Below are 16,964 nucleotides of genomic sequence, written 5' to 3'. Positions count from 1 at the left end.
AAAGCTGTCCAGGGACCAAAGGACTAAGGGGCGGAAGGAGGACCAGGGCGTGGGGCTGGGGGCAGAAGGACTAAAGGGGTGGGAGGAGGAGCAGGGCACACACAGCACACAATACACCTGTGTGGACAAAAAACTATTTTTGTCCCTTGTGACTTGACTCTGTGTGACTAAGTCTACTTTCTTGTTTTTCTTTTTTATTTTTATACATTTTAATTTTAATATAATTTTATCATTTCTTTTCCCTCCTCCAATTCCTCCTAGATTCACTCTGCATCCCTACCCAACTAACTTTATGCTCTTCTCCAACTCAAAAAAAAAATGCGCACGCACATCTACACACATGCACGCACGCACGCGCGCACACACACACACAACACACACCCCAAACAAACAAACAAACAAAGCCCTGTGGAGTCCGTTCTGTGTTGACCAACTACCCTAGGCGTGGAGCCTGTCCCAGAGTGTGACTGATTTACCCAATGACAATATTTTTTTTTTATATCCAAAATGTGTTTATTGGGATGGTTCCCACTCATCTCGAATCAGGTGCTTTTCAGTGCTGCTTCCTCCTGAAGGAGCATCCTTCTGTCAGTCTTGCTTTCCTGCCTGTAGGCTGACAGAGGACAGTGGAGCAGCTGACACACAAGACTACCGTCTGTGCATGGCTAAAGACCGTGGTGATTTTATAGCATCCTGGGCACTTCACATCCATAAAGTAGGAATTGGGGCTCTGCACCAGGCGCTTTTTCTTGTGTTTCCTCTTTTCCTCCTCTGGAGAGGGATGAAGGAGATCCTTTGCGAGAGGCATGTTCTCATAGGGAGGTCGTCACCGCCCCCAATGACAATATTTTGAAGAAAACTGCTTTCCCGTTTCCAGCAGCTACCGATTGCAGACAACTTCTTGGTTAGGGGTGGGACTTTGTGTCCACTTGCCTTCTCCGTGCTGGGATTTTTGTTTTTCAATGACCTGGCCAGCTCTAAGGAAACATTTAGGTTTACAGTATAGGTTATTTTAGTGGCTATTATTTTAGAATAAATTGGAAACACTAAACAATATCTCATTGTATAGGAAAGTAAAAGCATCAGCTTCGCGTCTTTCTCCTCCTCGCCAATGCTCACTGAGGTTTTGCTTTTGTGACTAGCGGTGGGCTCCCTAGTAAGCGCCATCTTGTCCCCCTCTTCTGCTGCCAGGAGCCCTTGCTGTAATGAAGCAGCCAGAGAGGGCAGAGACTGCCCGAAGAAAGCAAAGCACAACCTTGGGCCTGCTGGCTTTCTTCTTTAAGCAGCCAGAGGCCTGGGGTGCCTCCTTGAACCCCATTGAGCCTCAGACACCCCTGCTAGTATCCAGCTTACTACCATGGGGCTCTTCAGAACCCACTGAACGCATGTCTCTTCTGGGGAAGTTTAAAGCCATTCTCCCTGCCAGGCCAAGGTGCTGCAGGCCAGGTGAGGGAAGATGGGGCTTGTTCACGTTGGGTGATGAATGCCTCCATGTCAGCCCTGGGATGGGAGGCTCTGAGTTTTCATCCTCACTACGGGGTCAGCTGACGGTCCAGGCCAGACTTCCAAAGCTTGGTTCAACAGTATAAGGAACACAGTCAGAGCTGTGATGTCCGTCCCTACGGTGAGTGTGACAGTCAGGTGAGCCGGCTGTTCTCAAAGTACCAGGTGAGGGTAGCCCGATACAGCATTTCATCATGAGGTCTTGGAGTTCCCTGGGCCAGGGCCATCCTGGGGGAATTACCTGTTTCTGGTGCAGGTGGCTAGGCAGGGTCCCCTCTGGTTTATCTTTTCTGTGTCTGTTTTCCACTGTTAAAACAGAGCTACTGCAGATCATTTGACTCACAACCTTGGGTCCTAACAGCCCAAGATCAGGCTCCTCGGCCTCCCGTTAGGGTCCACAGGGCTATCTATGGCTCCCCATCACCTCGGCCTCTGGTTAGGACCCCTGAGGCTGTCTATGGCCCCCCATCACCTCGGCCTCCGGTTAGGACCCCTGAGGCTGTCTATGGCCCCCCCATCACCTCGGCCTCCAGTTAGGACCCCGGGGCTGTCTATGGTTCCCCATCACCTAGGCCTCTGGTTAGGGTCCCCCCAGCTGTTCCAGTTAGGACCCCCGGGGCTGTCTCATGGCAGATGGCATCATGGAAGACATGCACGAAGGAGGGAGAGATCGCCAGCAAGATGGGATGACAGAGTAGGGAGGGGCAGGTCTTACTTCTTTAAAAAATTTAATTTTAGTGTATGAGTGCTTTTCCTGAATTTGTGTATATGTGTTATATATGCGCCTGGTGCCTACAAAGACCAAAAGAGAATGTCAACCCCCAAACTAGAATTTATAGACAATCGTGAGTCACTATGTGGATCATGGGAACCAAGCCCAGGTTCTCTGTAAGAGCAGTGCATACTCTTAACACTGAGCCATTTCTATGCACCCCCCCCCTACTCTTTTATAATGACCCTAGTCACCAGAGAACTCCACTAATCCCTCCCAAGGACACTATCCCAGCAACCTGACCACCTCTCAGTAGGTCCCACTTATTAAAGGTTCTGCCAGCTCAATACCACAGGGTACCTCGCAATCCCATCATACCGTTCTCATTGCTGAGACGCAGCTTGAGGAAGGAAGGCTTCGTTTTGGCACAGTTTAGAATATGCGTGTGTCTGTGTAAGTGGGATGTGCGTAAAATACAGGCGCCTGCGGAGTTCAGGAAGAGGGTGCCAGCGCCTCCGAGCCGCCTGGGACTGCAGTTACAGCTGTGTGAGCCACTTGGCATGGGTGCGGGACTGAACTCGGGCGAATTCTTTAATGAGGTTTATGGTTGTTGTTTTAAAGTCAGCATGCTGGAGTCCTTCTGGGTAATTCTCCTTGGCATCAGTGAGATCTGTGCATCAGTCCTGTCTGGCATGGACAGAGCAGGTTAGGGTGGAAGAGAGGATGCAAAGGGTGACTTGGCCAACAGGTTGAAAATGGTTTAGGTGGGATGAAATCGGGGACGGGACGGGACTGGTGTGCCGGATGTGTGTCCTGGTCCAAGCCTGGAGTGTGTAGATCTGGCTGGCTGGACGTACTGGGGGTGGTGCTATGGGTCTAGGCAGGAAGGTCAGGCTGGGGAAGGCTTGTGAAAGGGATGATCAGGCAGACTCCCAGCTGCCTGTAGCTCTAGTTCCAGAGACTGATCCCCTCTTCCTGTCTTCCTCAGGCACTTCACCGACTTTGTGCACACACATATACAATTGAAATAATAAGTCTTTAACTTAAAAGAAAATAAGATGGCAGACTGGAGAGATGGCTCAGAGGTTAAAAACACTGGCTGCTCCTCCAGAGGTGCGTTCAAGTCCCAGAAACCACATGGTGGCTCCCAACCATCTAATAATGAGATCTGGTGTCCTCTTCTGCCGTCCACGCACACATGCACGCAAAACACTGTATAAATAATAAAGATTCATGTTTAAAAAAAAGAAAATGGGATGGCAAAGTGATTGAGGAAGACACTTGGCATTGTACTTAATAGTGAAATTAGTGCTGACATATGAAAATCAGGAGACTTCTCTTACTGAAGATGTCTGTAATCCATCATCATCCTGCCTGTGTCCCCACGAGCAGGCAGCAGACACCAAGTGTCAACACCCTGTCCCTCTACGAGGTGTTTTGGTTTGGTTTCTGTTGCTGTGACAAAGACCAAAGGTGACTTGAGAAGCAAAGGGCTTATTTCCTTTACCCATCCCACTAGCAGCTCATTACCAACGGAACCCAAGGCAGGACCTCGGGCAGGGCAGGAACCTGGAGGCAGGAACTGAAGCCGACGCCATGGAGAAACACAGCATACTGGTTGGCTTCCCGTGGCTTCCTTAGCCTGTTTTAGTCCACAACACAGACCACCTGTCCCCTGTGGTGGCACCGCCCACTGTGGACTGGGCCCTCCCACATTAATCCAGTGCCTTGCAGCTTGCCTACAGGTCCATCAGGAGGGGCAGTTTCTCGACTGAAGATCCTCTTCCCTCACTGGTGTCAGCTTGACAAAATGATCAACCACACAGAAGTGTGCTCCACGGGTGACCGATGTCCCCTCTGAGGATGTTCCCTCACTTTTAACCAGAAGGGTCCGTGTTCTCCGCCTTGACACACTGTGCCTCAATGGCTACTTCACTTTCCCCAGGCAGCCCCATATTCCTTCTCCCGCAGCTGCTGGGGCTGCCTCTGAAGCCCCTCAAACATCTGCTCCTCTTCCAAAAGTAGCAGTGATGTGAATTCAGCTCCCCTGGGCATGGCGAGATGGCAGCCTGAGTACAGCAGCCCTGGGCATGGCGAGATGGCCTAACTTAAGAGCACGGATTCCTCAGCAGGGTACCTGCGTTCAATTCCCAGCACCCATATGGCAGCTTTGAGTCATCCATAGCTTCAGGCGATCTGACATTCTCTCCCAACCTCCACAGTCACCAAGTACACTTACATATAGGCAGACAAATAATCAGGCACAAAACTAGAACAAATCTTGTTTTTCAAAAAAGACAACACCAGGTCATGTTTTAAAAGCTTTGATTTTTAAAAATGTTAATACAGCAAAAAGCACTGTCCTGACAAAAATAGTGTGTGCAAAATATCGGCTGGGAATCTCTGAAAGCTGAGAATGATCCTTGGCCCAGCCTGGCCCTCCCTCTATGTGTGTGCAATTGGATGTTACAGTACACCAAGCAGATGACATTTTGAGGCTCAGTTCATTCCTACTTGCCTCCTCCCTTTTCCCTCTCCAATGCAGGGGCCAGAGGAGGGGGAGAGAGATAAGGCCTCTGCAGTCGGGCAGCGGGCAGCGAGCGTGAGGCCCAGTCTCCAAGGGCAGATAGGTCCAAGGCCTGGGGACCTCCCTGCCTTAAAAGGCACAGGAATTCCTGTGGGAAAAGGAGCTGGTGACAGGAATATCAAGGTCACTGTGTCACAAGCTAGTCACAAGTACTCTGGGCCTTCTCCAAACCTTCCCTCCAGTCTGGGCATCAGGAATCACGCAGCAGCCAGAGCTGGGTTCCAGGGGCTCATGAACTCTCAAGACTGCAGGAAAATTGTCCATGAGCATCTTGGGGTGGGGAGGAGTCGAGCATTCATTAGAATTCAAAGGACTCTGAGACCCAAATAATTATTAGAGGACAGTAGCAATTCAAAAGCTAATCCACATCAGGATTCTGATACAGAGATGCCCCGCCCCTCTCCACATGGCAATCACTGCTTTATGGGAAATGAGAGTTGTAATCATCAAATCAGATGGAGCTAAATGTGTCTACCAGAGGACAGTCTATGCTGCGTCGGGTGCTTCTCATTAGATTGTGTGCTTAAATCTTTATTATTATTGTTTTATATGTGTATGATTGTGTCTGTGTGTATGCACTGTGTACCATGTAGAGGTCAGAGGACAACTTTCTTTCCATGCACCATGGGTTCTGGGGTTCAAACTCCAGTCACCTCTGTGGGTGAGCTTTCAAGGTGTCATGGTACAAAAGCTCCTTGAATCCCGGGTGGCACTCAGCGCTGGCTCCCAGGCTCCCAGGGCAGGTGGCCTGAGATATCTTCATCTGTCTGCTGTGAACAGCGACTCTGGCGCCACCCCTCTCCACTCTACTCTTCTAGTTCCTTCTGGTTGGAGGGGGAGGGGCAGATACTACATTAGCTGGCTAGACTGCTTTATCAAAGTCTACAAAGCAACAGACGGGCATTGTCCTATGTTCTCCAGACTGGAGTCTGAAACGAAGGCTCAGGAGGGCCTCGTGTCCTTGAAAACTCACAAGGAAAATTGTTCCTTGTTTCTGTCCAGAGTCCAGTGGCCATCCATTTTTAGCTCTTTTTGGCTTTTATTTTCATCCCTCCAATCTCTGTCTCTGGCATCTCATAGTGTTCTCCTTGTGTGTCAAGTGCCCCTCTTCTTACAAGGGTATGAGCCCTGCTAGAGTAGGACCCGCTTCAGTTGCTCATTGAAACCTGATGGTTGGTAAAGACCCTGTTTCCAAACAAGGTAGCATTCAATGTGCCTTTTAGGAACAAAATTCATCCAGCAAGTCAAACCTGTCACCTCAAGGACCCTGCCACATCAGTCCCGTGTGCTGCCAGTGCCCACAAACACACCCTCCCCTGCACCCTTTGGGATGGCTGGGGTGGCCACTTTCCCTCCAGTAATAACTGCACACCTTACTCAGGGTACCTGTTCTGAAGGGGTCATTTTCCTGCTCTGTCTCAACCCTATAAGAAAGTTTCTATCCAGATTGAACTGTGAGGTGTGTGTGTGTGTGTGTGTGTGTGTGTGTGAGAGAGAGAGAGAGAGAGAGAGAGAGAGAGAGAGAGAGAGAGAGAGAGTAAACTGTGAGGGATGTATGTGTTTGTGTGAATCTGAGGGGTGTGTGAGTGTATGTGTGTCCGTGTGCATCTGTGTGTATAAGGAATGCAAGAGAGGTGTGTGATAAGGGAGGAAGGGGAGACAGAAAGAGGATAGAGCCACAGTTGTGAACAAAGGGACACTGTATTTGGATACCAGTTCTGTGACGTTAGCAGAGACCAATAAGCAGTAACTGCAGGGGCTGAGGGCAAAACTCTTTCTAAGACCTAGGCAGGTGGGCAGTGCACGAAGGTGAGGGTCCTGTGCCATCTACACCACTGAGAGTGGATTGCTTTTCCATCAGAGCTGTCTCAAGTGTGTCAGTGTCCTGTGGGGGACAAGGGAGATGGAGGACATGACCTTCCCTTTTCAAAGGCTACTGGACTCATCGTGTTCAGGTCTTCTGACCAGAACTTAGTCATGTGGCCCTGCTAATGTCGGAAGATTTGGGGAAATTCAGCTTACATTCTCAGAGGTCACATTGTTGGGTCTCTGCTACATTTAAAAAAGACAAGGGTAGGTCTGTAAAATTAATTGATCATCTACTAGAAAAGGAACGTGATTTTAGGAAAGTAGTGTTTTTAATTCATTCCTCAACCCTTCAATATCAAAAACTCTGATGGTACCTCTACAATAAAGACTATGACAGGCTTGTAACTAGAAAGATGAGATTGTCACATGTAGGGCTTGTCTACGCATAATGAGCTATGGGGTTCACGACAAAGGCTTCAGTTCCGGAAGGTGTGTGGCAGGCTGTTCTACAGCCACCTGGTTTTCAATGACATAGCAGGCTCTGAAGCTCTCCAGAACACGGGCCTGGAAGAAGGCTTTGTCTTTCTCCTGCCAGGCGTCCGACTCAATGTACACATTGAATGGGTCATGCGAGTGCTCCAGCTTCTTGGACCGGATGTAACTCAGCATGATGCCCAGGGTGAAGAAGCCAAAGAAACCCAGCACCATGAGGATGTAAAGAGCTTCCAGCTTGCTGTCATCTCGGAGATGAGACTTGCGAGCCAGGCCCGACACATTGCCACTCTGTTCAGTGGTCTCCTGCCACAACGTGGTCAGGAAGGGCACCACAGTCGTGGTGTTAGACAGGAACATTTTGGGCTTCAAGTTTTTCTCGGATGCAGAGCAAAATTCCTGAAAGGAAAATGCAACTTGAAATTAAATAATATGAACCAGCCACCTCCTAGCCATGCTAACAGTTCTTTAGAGTCTCAGGTGACAGGGGGAGTTGACGGCCATTCTCCCATGCTGTATGCTGTCAGGGAGTGGACAGTCATCCTCCCGTGGTGTTTACCATCAGGGAGTGGACAGCCATCCTTCTGTGGTGTATACCATCGGGGAGAGGACAGGCCCCCTTCTGTGGTGTATATCATCAGGGAGTGGGCAGACATCCTTCCGTGGTGTATACCATTGGGGAGTGCATAACCATCCTTCCATGGTGCATTTCACCAGGGAGTGGACAGCCATCCTTCTGTGGTGTATACTATCGGGGAGCAGACAGCCATCCTTCCATGGTGTATACCATTGGGGAGTGCATAACCATCCTTCCATGGTGCATTTCACCAGGGAGTGGACAGCCATCCTTCTGTGGTGTATACTATCGGGGAGCAGACAGCCATCCTTCCATGGTGTATCCCATTGGGGAGTGGGCAGATATCCTATTGTATAGACCATGAGAGTCTCACTGGCCTCTCTTGGTCAACTGACAATTTGATTCATTGTAGTTCTGCTTATCATCCCCTCAGCTCTCTGGTAGGTGGCCATTGGAATGAGTTTCACCAACACACATTACTGTGTCATAAGTGATATGAGGTCATGTATGTCACCGGGTCTTTCCCTTCTCCCTGGCTTCTGTCTTTATGGCCCATTCATATGCTGCATGCATGTGCATTTCCTTACGTTCCACCTATGTCCGTGTCAGACACTCCTTTCTCTGCCTACTCCCCACAGAGATGGACATTCTGGTGGCCACTCCATAAACAAAGCAGAATCCTGGCAAAGTAGCTCACTGGGTGAAAGTGCTGGTCAAAGCCAGACCTGGTGACCTGAGTTCCATCCCTGGGACCCACATGGTATACAGAGAGAGTTGACTCCCGCAAACTGTCCTCTGACCTCCTCATGTGTGTGTCCCCTCCCAACACACATACATGTACACAAACAATAAATAAATAAGCAGATTAATAAATGTACTTTTTAAAAACTTTTTAAAAAATGCAGAGGCAGGAGGATCCCTATGAGTTTGGGTCTCCAGAATGAATTGCAGGTCAGCCAGGGCTGGTGAAATCCTATCTCAAAAATAAGAAATAAATGATAAACAAAAGAGAGATGCAGCCTCATTCTGGCTCTGTGGCCCTGAAAATGAATTCTACATTCCTGCACCGGTTCTTGGTGGCTGTGGTAATGGTGGGGATCTACCCCACAGGTTCATGTATTTGAGTGCTGGTCCTGGGTGTGGAGCACCTTTGTGGGAAGCTGTGGGACTTCTAGGAGGTAGAAGTGTGGTAGAGAAAGTACAGCACTTGGGGAGGACTGGAGGGTTATAAGTCCCACCCACTTCTGGTTCACTCTGCTTCCTGTGTGCAGAGAACAGCCATGGATGGACTCTGAGTTTACAGATCCTATTTCGTTCCTCGGTTGCTTCCCCTGTCCCAGACTCCACGCTGTTCAGACTTCAGCTCCACAGTGAGGCTACGTATACCTGGCCGGTGAAACCCCTTAGTAGTGCAACTAATGTTCTCCAGTTCAGCTCAGCTCTCACCTCCATTCTGAAGCCTTCTTTAGTATGTAGGACTGGGTCAGCATCCATTGATGCCCCTGCCAGCTTCATCCCCTCCCAACTCCATCTCCACCAACTGAGTAATGCTTGGCCCACAGCAGTAAAGAGCTACCCAGAAACATTTATTGAGCTGATATCTTCAAAACTTAATACCATCCCACAAACGGGGCCTGACACTGTAAAGCCTGCTTGTTCTAATTAAAAGAGGCCATGAGGCTAGCTTCGGAGCTTTAGTTAACTCCCTTTTCAAGGAGGAAAGCAGCTATCACCCAAACCTACTCTGCTCAGACTTTGGGGTCCCACGTCCAGCTTTGGATTCTGGCTCTGCAATTTCCTGGACACGCAATTCTATAAACGTCCACAGCCTCTCCTGGGCATGCCTTTTCCTCTTTGTAAAATGGAAAAACTCAACACTGACGTTTTCAAGCTGTTGGACCAAGCACGGAATATGGCCAATGCTGGATTGACATTTCGTGGTCCTGAGCATGGGTGTGAATGGTTGGTCTTGACGGTCAACTTGACCAGATTGAGAGACACCTAAGGATAGTGGTAAAACACACTTCTGGCTGTGTCTGCAAGGACCTTTCCAAAACTGATTAGATCAGGCAGGCTTTGACTTAGTCAATGGTTAGATCCATAAATGGATTCAGAATTTTAATAGACTAACAGAGGCAGCAGACCTGTAGAGCTGAGGCTGAGTTGAAAAACGTGGGTTGTCACCACCTTTGAAGGGTCTGTATTCCCCTTGGCCCCTCCTGATACTGCTTGCTGCTTCCTGGCTGCAACAAGGTGAGCAGCTCTGCTTTGCTGTGTGCTGCTCCAGCCTCACCGCAGCTCAGAACTGGTGAAGTCGAGCAACCACGGATTGAAACCTCTGAGAGTGTGAGCCAAGACCAGTCCGTCCAGAGTGCTTTCTCAGGGTCTGTCACAGTCCTGGAAGTGACTGACACACGAGGTCGCTGGGTTTTCAGCCTCACCTAGAAGTTGCCCTCTAAGAGTCTGTGGCTTCAGGCTCAGGTTTCATTTTACCGTGGTTGCTGACCATGGCTCTCTCCCCTACTTCCTGGGGAGAGCTTCCGTGAACGAGCAATGAAGCTCGTCTGTCTGATTGCTAGCTGATTGAGTATGTGCAGAGGCTGTTGGGGTGAAGAAGGTTGAAGGGACAACAAACTACTGATTCCTCAATGAAGGAAAAAATCTAGTCCCTTTCTGACCAGGGGGACAGACAGGAGTCATCTAGAAACAGATCAAAACTCACAGCTCAGTGGTTTCTTCCTAAAAGAGGTAAAACCATTTAGGGAGTCTCAGGCCCCTCCCCCGGAGAAGAGCAGGCATTGAGCTGCTCTTTTGGAGATTTTATTTCCAAAATCCCTGAGTGACCACACTGACCTGCTACCAATTGCTATCAGGGAGTTCTCACAGACCAGTGACTATGTGGGAGATGATAGGTAACACTGGTATTCATTGGTTTAGAATCAATAACTCTACACAGTAAACTAATTTTACAGTAAATTCTGTATTTAATTTATATTTGTGGGTTTGCTGAAAAGTTCTGTTTCTTAAAACCAGGTGGAAATTACCATGGCCAGAAGAAAGAGGCCCAAACATCAGTTTCAAACCCCTGGGCCCACACGGCCCTCCTTCTCCTTTAAGGTCCTAGTTTAGCTTGCCTGAGAAGCACCTGAGCTGCAGATCACTGGGCTCCCCCTCCAGGGTCTCCTAAGACTTAGGTGCAGACTGGGAATTTGCATGTCAAGTGTCTTTTTGAAAGCTCAAGCTACAGCTCTGGGTACCAGGCTCCCTAACTTTAAGAGCATCTGTCTGTGAAGCGCTTAGAAAATAATGATGCCTGGATCCCACCTCAGAGATGTTAATGATGTTGCTCCTGCCAGACTCCGGACTTTTAAAAAGCTTCCTGCTATGGTTTGAATGTGTCCCCAAATCAGGTGCTGGAGAGAATTCTCAATGAAACCGTGCTGAGAAATGGAGCTTTTAAATGGTGGTTAGGATGAGTTTGGGGCTGTTCACCCCACTCTCTTCCTTCCTCTTCCACTATGGGATGGTACAGAAAGAAGGCTCTTGTTAGGTGTGAGCCTTTGGCTTCGGTCTTTCTGCCTCCAGAACAGGAAGAGGGAACTGCCCTCTTGTAAGTGTCTCATACAGTCCATACTGGCCTAGAACTTACTCTGTACCAAGGATGACCTTGCATTCCTAAGGGTCTTGCCTCCACCTCCCCAATGCTGGAGCTCTATTATGTCACCACGCCTAGCTCACACCTGCTGAGGACCGAGCCCAGGGCATCATGCACTAATAAAGTACTCTCCCAAATGAGCTACACACCCAGCTGGAAATGAATTCCTTGTGTATTACTGAGCCTAGGTGCCTTTTGTCACAGAGTTCTACACTCCTGAGTGGCACTAATGGTCAGGTTTGCACCATCCAGGCTGCGCAGTGGAAACTTAGGGAATGGACTGATGTTTTCTACAGAACACCTGGCGGAACTAACTGTCCGAGATACAGAGCGTGGCTTCATGGTCAAATGCTCTCATCTTTCTTGTTTCCCAGATCTTTCTCGGTCTTGCCTGCTTCTCCAGAAAGCATCGCTTTCATTATGTTTGTGCTGATTCGTCCTGGCATCTTATACCATGACTAGCTTTATGCTAGGCCAGAAAAGCCAGTGGAAGCACCTGCCTTTCAGATAACAGCTCTACAGTTTATGGGAATCGTTCCATCCTTTACATGACTGCCTTGCCTTGCTTTTGTGTACCCCACAAAGCCTGCAGACAGTTCACTATGGCATTTCATATACTGAGACTTCAATTGAGTTTGTTGTGGCCCTGTGACAGTCCTGGCAGAAATGACACAGGGTCCAGTCTGCCATTTGGGAACTTATGTCAGATCCCCAAGTTCACGTCCATGACAGTGGCGGAGCCCCCACGGCCTGGCGGCCCCAGTGTCAAGACCGCTGGACTCCAATGGCTGTGGAGAGCAACTGATCCATTCATTTTAATTTGCAGAAATCTGAGCCCCACAGTGCAGAGATGATAACCCCAAGTTTATCCATCCTATCAAAACACACGAAGCACAATTCTTTAGCTACCAGTTCCCATTTTATCAGTACAGCAAACGGAGTTTCTATGCCTTGTAGATAGGAGTTGGAACCAGCCACGTCTCGGGTCAGTTGGGTCTCACATGTGAGGACTGATTTTAACAGTCCCTGGATTACTAGAGGTTTGCCCCCTCTAAGTTCTCCACGGACACTGTCCCGAGAGAGCCTGACACGGGTCCAGGCGGGCGAGGCAGCAACAGTAGGACCCTCGAACCCACAGCTTCAACCATCACCAACCCGGGGCCCAGCTCAGGTGGAATATTCTCACCCAGGCACTGACTGGGATTTCTACACATTTCCGCAGATCTTGGGCTTGAGACAGGGGCATGGTCCTAGGCAGAACAGTGCAAGTGTGTTTTTTCCTTGAAAGCGTAGGCGTGGAGCTGCAGGCCTGCTGGAGGTCGCTCAGGACTCAGACTTCGGAGGCTGAGCAGGACTGAGCAGCTGCGAGTGGAGCATGTGTGACCCCCAGTGCGCCCTCTGTATTCCTGCCCCCACGCCGTGTGCTCTGATTAGGTTACCTATCAGCACTGACAATAGTCTGGAGGCTTCGGGAACAAAGGCTTTCCCAACACTGGCAACATTCTGAGGACTTAGGTTTTGCCCGCCTGGCAGGGCTTTCTTCTAACACTAGGTTCCAGGATAGACAGGGGAGATGGGGGTCATGGCTGGAGCTGGGGTCTGGCTCCTGTCCCTCTCAGGTTTGGGTGAACCAAGAGCCCTCCCCTAATCACTCCTATCTCAGTGGAGTGGGGTGCATTCTTGTTCTCACTAACAGGATTTCTGGAGCATTCCCTCAAAAGAGCACTCCTTAAGCCAGACGCAGGGGTTGAGTCTCCGAGGCATTGGCCTTATGTGTTCAGAAGCCGACTGAGAGCAAGAGCAATTCTAGATAGGCCTGACTTGGATGAGCGTGACCTTGGCTGAGCCTAGAATTTACACCAGTTGTCACCGGAAGCAACTGTCTCTTGCTTGTGCCTTTGTTTCAATCCTATGTCCAAATTCTGGAAACACGCATGCTATGTTTATCCCTTAGCAAGGGGCCTCCGGACTCTCCAGGCAGCGAGCTGGCCTTGCCTTGGTCTTCCATTTCTCCTCTGGGGACTGAGGCAGACAGGCCTTCTCAAGGAATTAGGTCAAAGTGTGGAGACCCAGACCTGCTATCCTCAAACGGGAAAGCTTCTATCTGCCATCTCCTGGGTGCATGCGGGCTGCAGCCTCTGAATCTGGTTCTGTTCCCCTGGCATCCCCAGACCTCCCCGCGGGTGACAGACCTGGAGGTTGGGGCCTGAGGAATGGAAATGCAGGCACAGAAGGTTCAACAGGGGAAGGGTGTGAGAATTTGGATAAAGAACAAACGACAACTGAAGTCGTTTATAAGTTCCTACCACTGTACTTTCAGCAAATCAAGTCAACCCAAGGAGCCTCAGTTTTCCCATTTGAAAGCTTGGGATGGGGAACTCTACCCTGTCTACATACACACACCATAGGGTTGTAAGCAACATCAAATGACCCTGCCATGACCTTTGCCCCTGCTCTTTTCAGGAGCAAGTGCAGAACGTCTCTGTGGTCACTGGTTCTTCAAAGGCTAGATGGAACAGCAGACTGTGAAAACCCCAGCTGGTCTCCCTGTGCTGGCCCCTCATGGTGCCAGTCTCTCTCTCTCCTATGATTGGAGTGTTGGCAAGTCTGGACATTTCCTTCCAGGAACCTGTCAAGTCTGTAGACTATTATCTACTTCTGTTCCCTACTCCAGTTGTGAGATTACTTCAAGAAGGAATTGCTATGTAAACGAGAGCTCAGGGTCAGACTCGATACCACTGCGGTGAGAGAGTAAATAGGAAAGAAAGCGCATTGCATTCTGGGAGTCATCTGTGACTCTGCAGATGACTGCAGGAAAGCCCCGGAAATGCAGGATGTTCTCCTACTAAAGTTTATATTGTTTTTTTTTTATTTTTAATAAATCCTTTGCATGATACAATTTTCATTATCTATATTGCTCTATATGGATCTGAAACTCACCCTATCCCCAGAAAGATGTAAGGCTACCAAAAGGCAAGGTTTTAGAGCAGGGATCTTTGTGTGTGCAGTTTTCCATTCTCTCCAGAACAGCTGAACCGAGGCTGTGTCTGGTGGGAATGCAGTAATCGTTCATCAGAAGCAGGCATGCACGCATGCATGCATGACGGCCTCGAGTTCCATCTGACCCCCAGAAAGAGACCACACAGGAGTCTGCTCACCCCAGAGACGAAGATGACCTGTGTGAATCTCTCTGAGGTCCTTCAGCGCTTCTGTATTTGGGATTCATTCCCAATCCACTATCTCATGCAAGCCCGGCGGGGTGATGTCTTGGCTGTTTCCTTGGGAATTTGGGGTTCCTTCCTCACTTGCTGGAAAAACCCAGGCAGAAGTTTTGGCCCCAGTCAGGACTGCTTGAAATTCCCACTACCCCCAAGAATCCAAGCAGTGCCTGTGAACCAGCAAAGGGCCCATCTCCCTGGCCACACATGGCAGCTACAGTTAGTCCTCCTCCCTCTGCAGGGATGGCCGGTGCTTCTCGTGCTGAAGTGAGCTAGCGGTGCAGACATCTGAACAGCCCAGAGCGGGGGTGCCCTAAATGACCCAGAGAGCCCTCTTGATCTCAGAGGAGTGGGTTAGGGATCAGGCACACAGCTGGGCTGTAAAACAGCTTTCTTCTAGAACGTTCCCATTCCCTCTGCCCTCATGATCTGATACCAGTCATGTTCTCTCGTCCTGTGCTTTTCCCATGGGAAAAAGGCCAAAACCCAGGAGCCTTCCTGATCAAAATCAATAAACGAGTAAGGTGATAAAAATGAAATTAGTCTCGTCGTGGCTGCTGTGCCTTCGTGTATTGCTGAGCTGAGGGTAGGGGCTCTCTGAGGCTGAGCAATGGGGTGGTGGTTTTAATTTTCTTTTGATGCTTTAGATATTTTCCAAATTTTCTCCGAGAATGCCTATGAGTTAATAAAAGCAAAATGTTTTCCTATGACTTTCCTGGAAGTGAAGACAAGCTGACAGGGGTTTGGCTAGGAGCTGAATAACGGCCCCAATATGAGTGGCCTCTGTAGGCTGAGACTGAAACATGGTCCCAGGAGGGCATCTGTTCCAGGGGCAGGAGCCCGGGACTTACCGGGTTGGAAGCAGAGGGAGCCAGGTGTGCAGCGGGGTTGTTGGCTCGTCCTGAGGTTGGGCTCCTCTAGTGGAGCCTTAGGCTCCTTGTGCGGTGCCGTTTGGGGCGGGCGGAGCCTCACAGAGCCCGGGGTGGGGGTGGGGGAGCGCTCTGGCCCTGCTCCGCCTACATTCACCAGTCTGGGTCCCCCGAGGTCACCCAGCCCACCCTGCACTCAGCACCAAGGGCAGGGAGCACGTTGAATCCGGCGGGTGGGCTCAGGGCTGTCAGACAGTCTGTAGGAGAGTCAAGAGGACAGACCCGGGGAACACTAGACAAACACCCCGTTAAACAGCGGCAAACACAATCACCTCAGAGATGGCTCAAAACCTCTCCAGATTCCTTTCCCTTAATATCCTTCTGGGTCTCTGTGGCCTTGCGGTTACTCAGCAAATCTATATTGAGTATCTACTTACCGGGTGCTTGGTCCTGGGTGGAGGGTGCAGAGGTGCCCAGATAGTTGGGGGCTCTGCTGGAGGCAGTCAGTTGCTGGAGGCACCCCAGCCCTGGCACCACCTCCAAACTTCTTAGGCCAGTGTGAACCGCCTTTTTCTCCCAGCGGGAGCAAGCCCTGGAATGACTCAGAGAACTTCCCAGTCTGTTTCATAGCGTTGCCCACCAGCTGGGCAGGTGGCACTCAGCAGGAGGCTGCCCCATGAAAGGGCCTGGCCAGGCTGCCCGATGCCATAGCAGTGCAGGCTTCGAACCTGCAGCTGAAGGATAGCCATAGTCAAGGGTTTGTGGTCTTCCTCATCTGGTCACTTGTAAGTATGTTCCTGGGAACCCTCTGTAGGTGGAAGCCCTCTGCCTGCCACACTCCAGGGCAAGACTATGACAGAGGCAGCTGCGGAGCTGCCCTCATGTGGGCGGCAGACTCCATAGTTAGCCACCTTGTAAAGCCCTAGACTGCCTCTAGCTTCTGACATCTAATTTTATTCTGAGAAATCTATTCCAGGGAGAGGATCTGAGTTTAGAGAAATCTTAAGGATACAAAGGCTCTTGACAGGTTATTTACAGTAATTAAAATCTTGATGTCTAAAACCAGAGAATAATTAAATCACGGCATATATGATACAGGAGAAATACTATATGAAGTTACTAGCGGGTTGTAACGTGGTGTCTGCCTGTGTGCCGGCTGGCTGAGACAGTCTCACGCTGTATTCCCAGCTGTCCTGGCACACTGTATGTGGATCAGGCTGGCCTCAAAGTCACCTATCCACCTGCCAAGTGCTACGGTTAGCGTCATGCCGCACCGCAGCACCGCAGCACCACACCTGCTCTACACAAAAGTAGCTTTATGCTATAGTGTTACATGCAAAACACAGGCCCTAGACTTTACACGGAGAGCAAGGCATTATTTCAAAAGGACGTAAGGAACACCACCACATGACGTCAGTCTTGACTCCATTGTCACCGTCTGATGTCAGTACGGTCTGCTGTGCGAATACCCCAGGGGCATCTGACTGTCTCTGCTCTATATTCAACAACTGTACATCTGTCTCTGCTCTATATTCAACAACT

General features: G+C 49.8%; 1 protein-coding gene and 1 pseudogene across 2 annotated transcripts; both read right to left on the bottom strand.

Moving 5' to 3' along the window:
* Positions 1–488: 488 nt before the first annotated feature.
* LOC148122902 (small ribosomal subunit protein eS27 pseudogene) lies at positions 489–826 on the bottom strand (annotated as a pseudogene).
* Positions 827–6,918: 6,092 nt separating this feature from the next.
* Positions 6,919–16,200, bottom strand: Kcne1 (potassium voltage-gated channel subfamily E regulatory subunit 1). Of its 2 annotated transcripts, none has more exons than XM_085685787.2 (2): positions 15,860–16,200; positions 6,919–7,502 (listed from the first exon to the last, which is right to left on the bottom strand). In XM_085685787.2, the coding sequence occupies exon 2, from the start codon at positions 7,461–7,463 to the stop codon at positions 7,074–7,076; it is 390 nt and encodes a 129-aa protein (XP_085541913.2). In that variant the 5' UTR covers positions 7,464–7,502; positions 15,860–16,200; the 3' UTR covers positions 6,919–7,073. The 2 variants fall into 2 exon arrangements, with proteins under 2 accessions (XP_085541913.2, XP_048278892.2); XM_048422935.3 differs by lacking the exon at positions 15,860–16,200 and adding an exon at positions 15,405–15,515.
* Positions 16,201–16,964: the final 764 nt, after the last annotated feature.

Source organism: Myodes glareolus, chromosome 2, assembly GCF_982192425.1.
Source record: "Myodes glareolus chromosome 2, mMyoGla1.1, whole genome shotgun sequence".
Taxonomy (NCBI): Eukaryota; Metazoa; Chordata; class Mammalia; order Rodentia; family Cricetidae; genus Myodes; species Myodes glareolus.
This window is presented reverse-complemented; position numbering and strand designations above follow the sequence as displayed.

Bases quoted from the DNA above. Each gene is read 5' to 3' on its own strand.
- Kcne1 (XM_085685787.2), bottom strand. From the start codon at position 7,463: ATGTTCCTGTCTAACACCACGACTGTGGTGCCCTTCCTGACCACGTTG.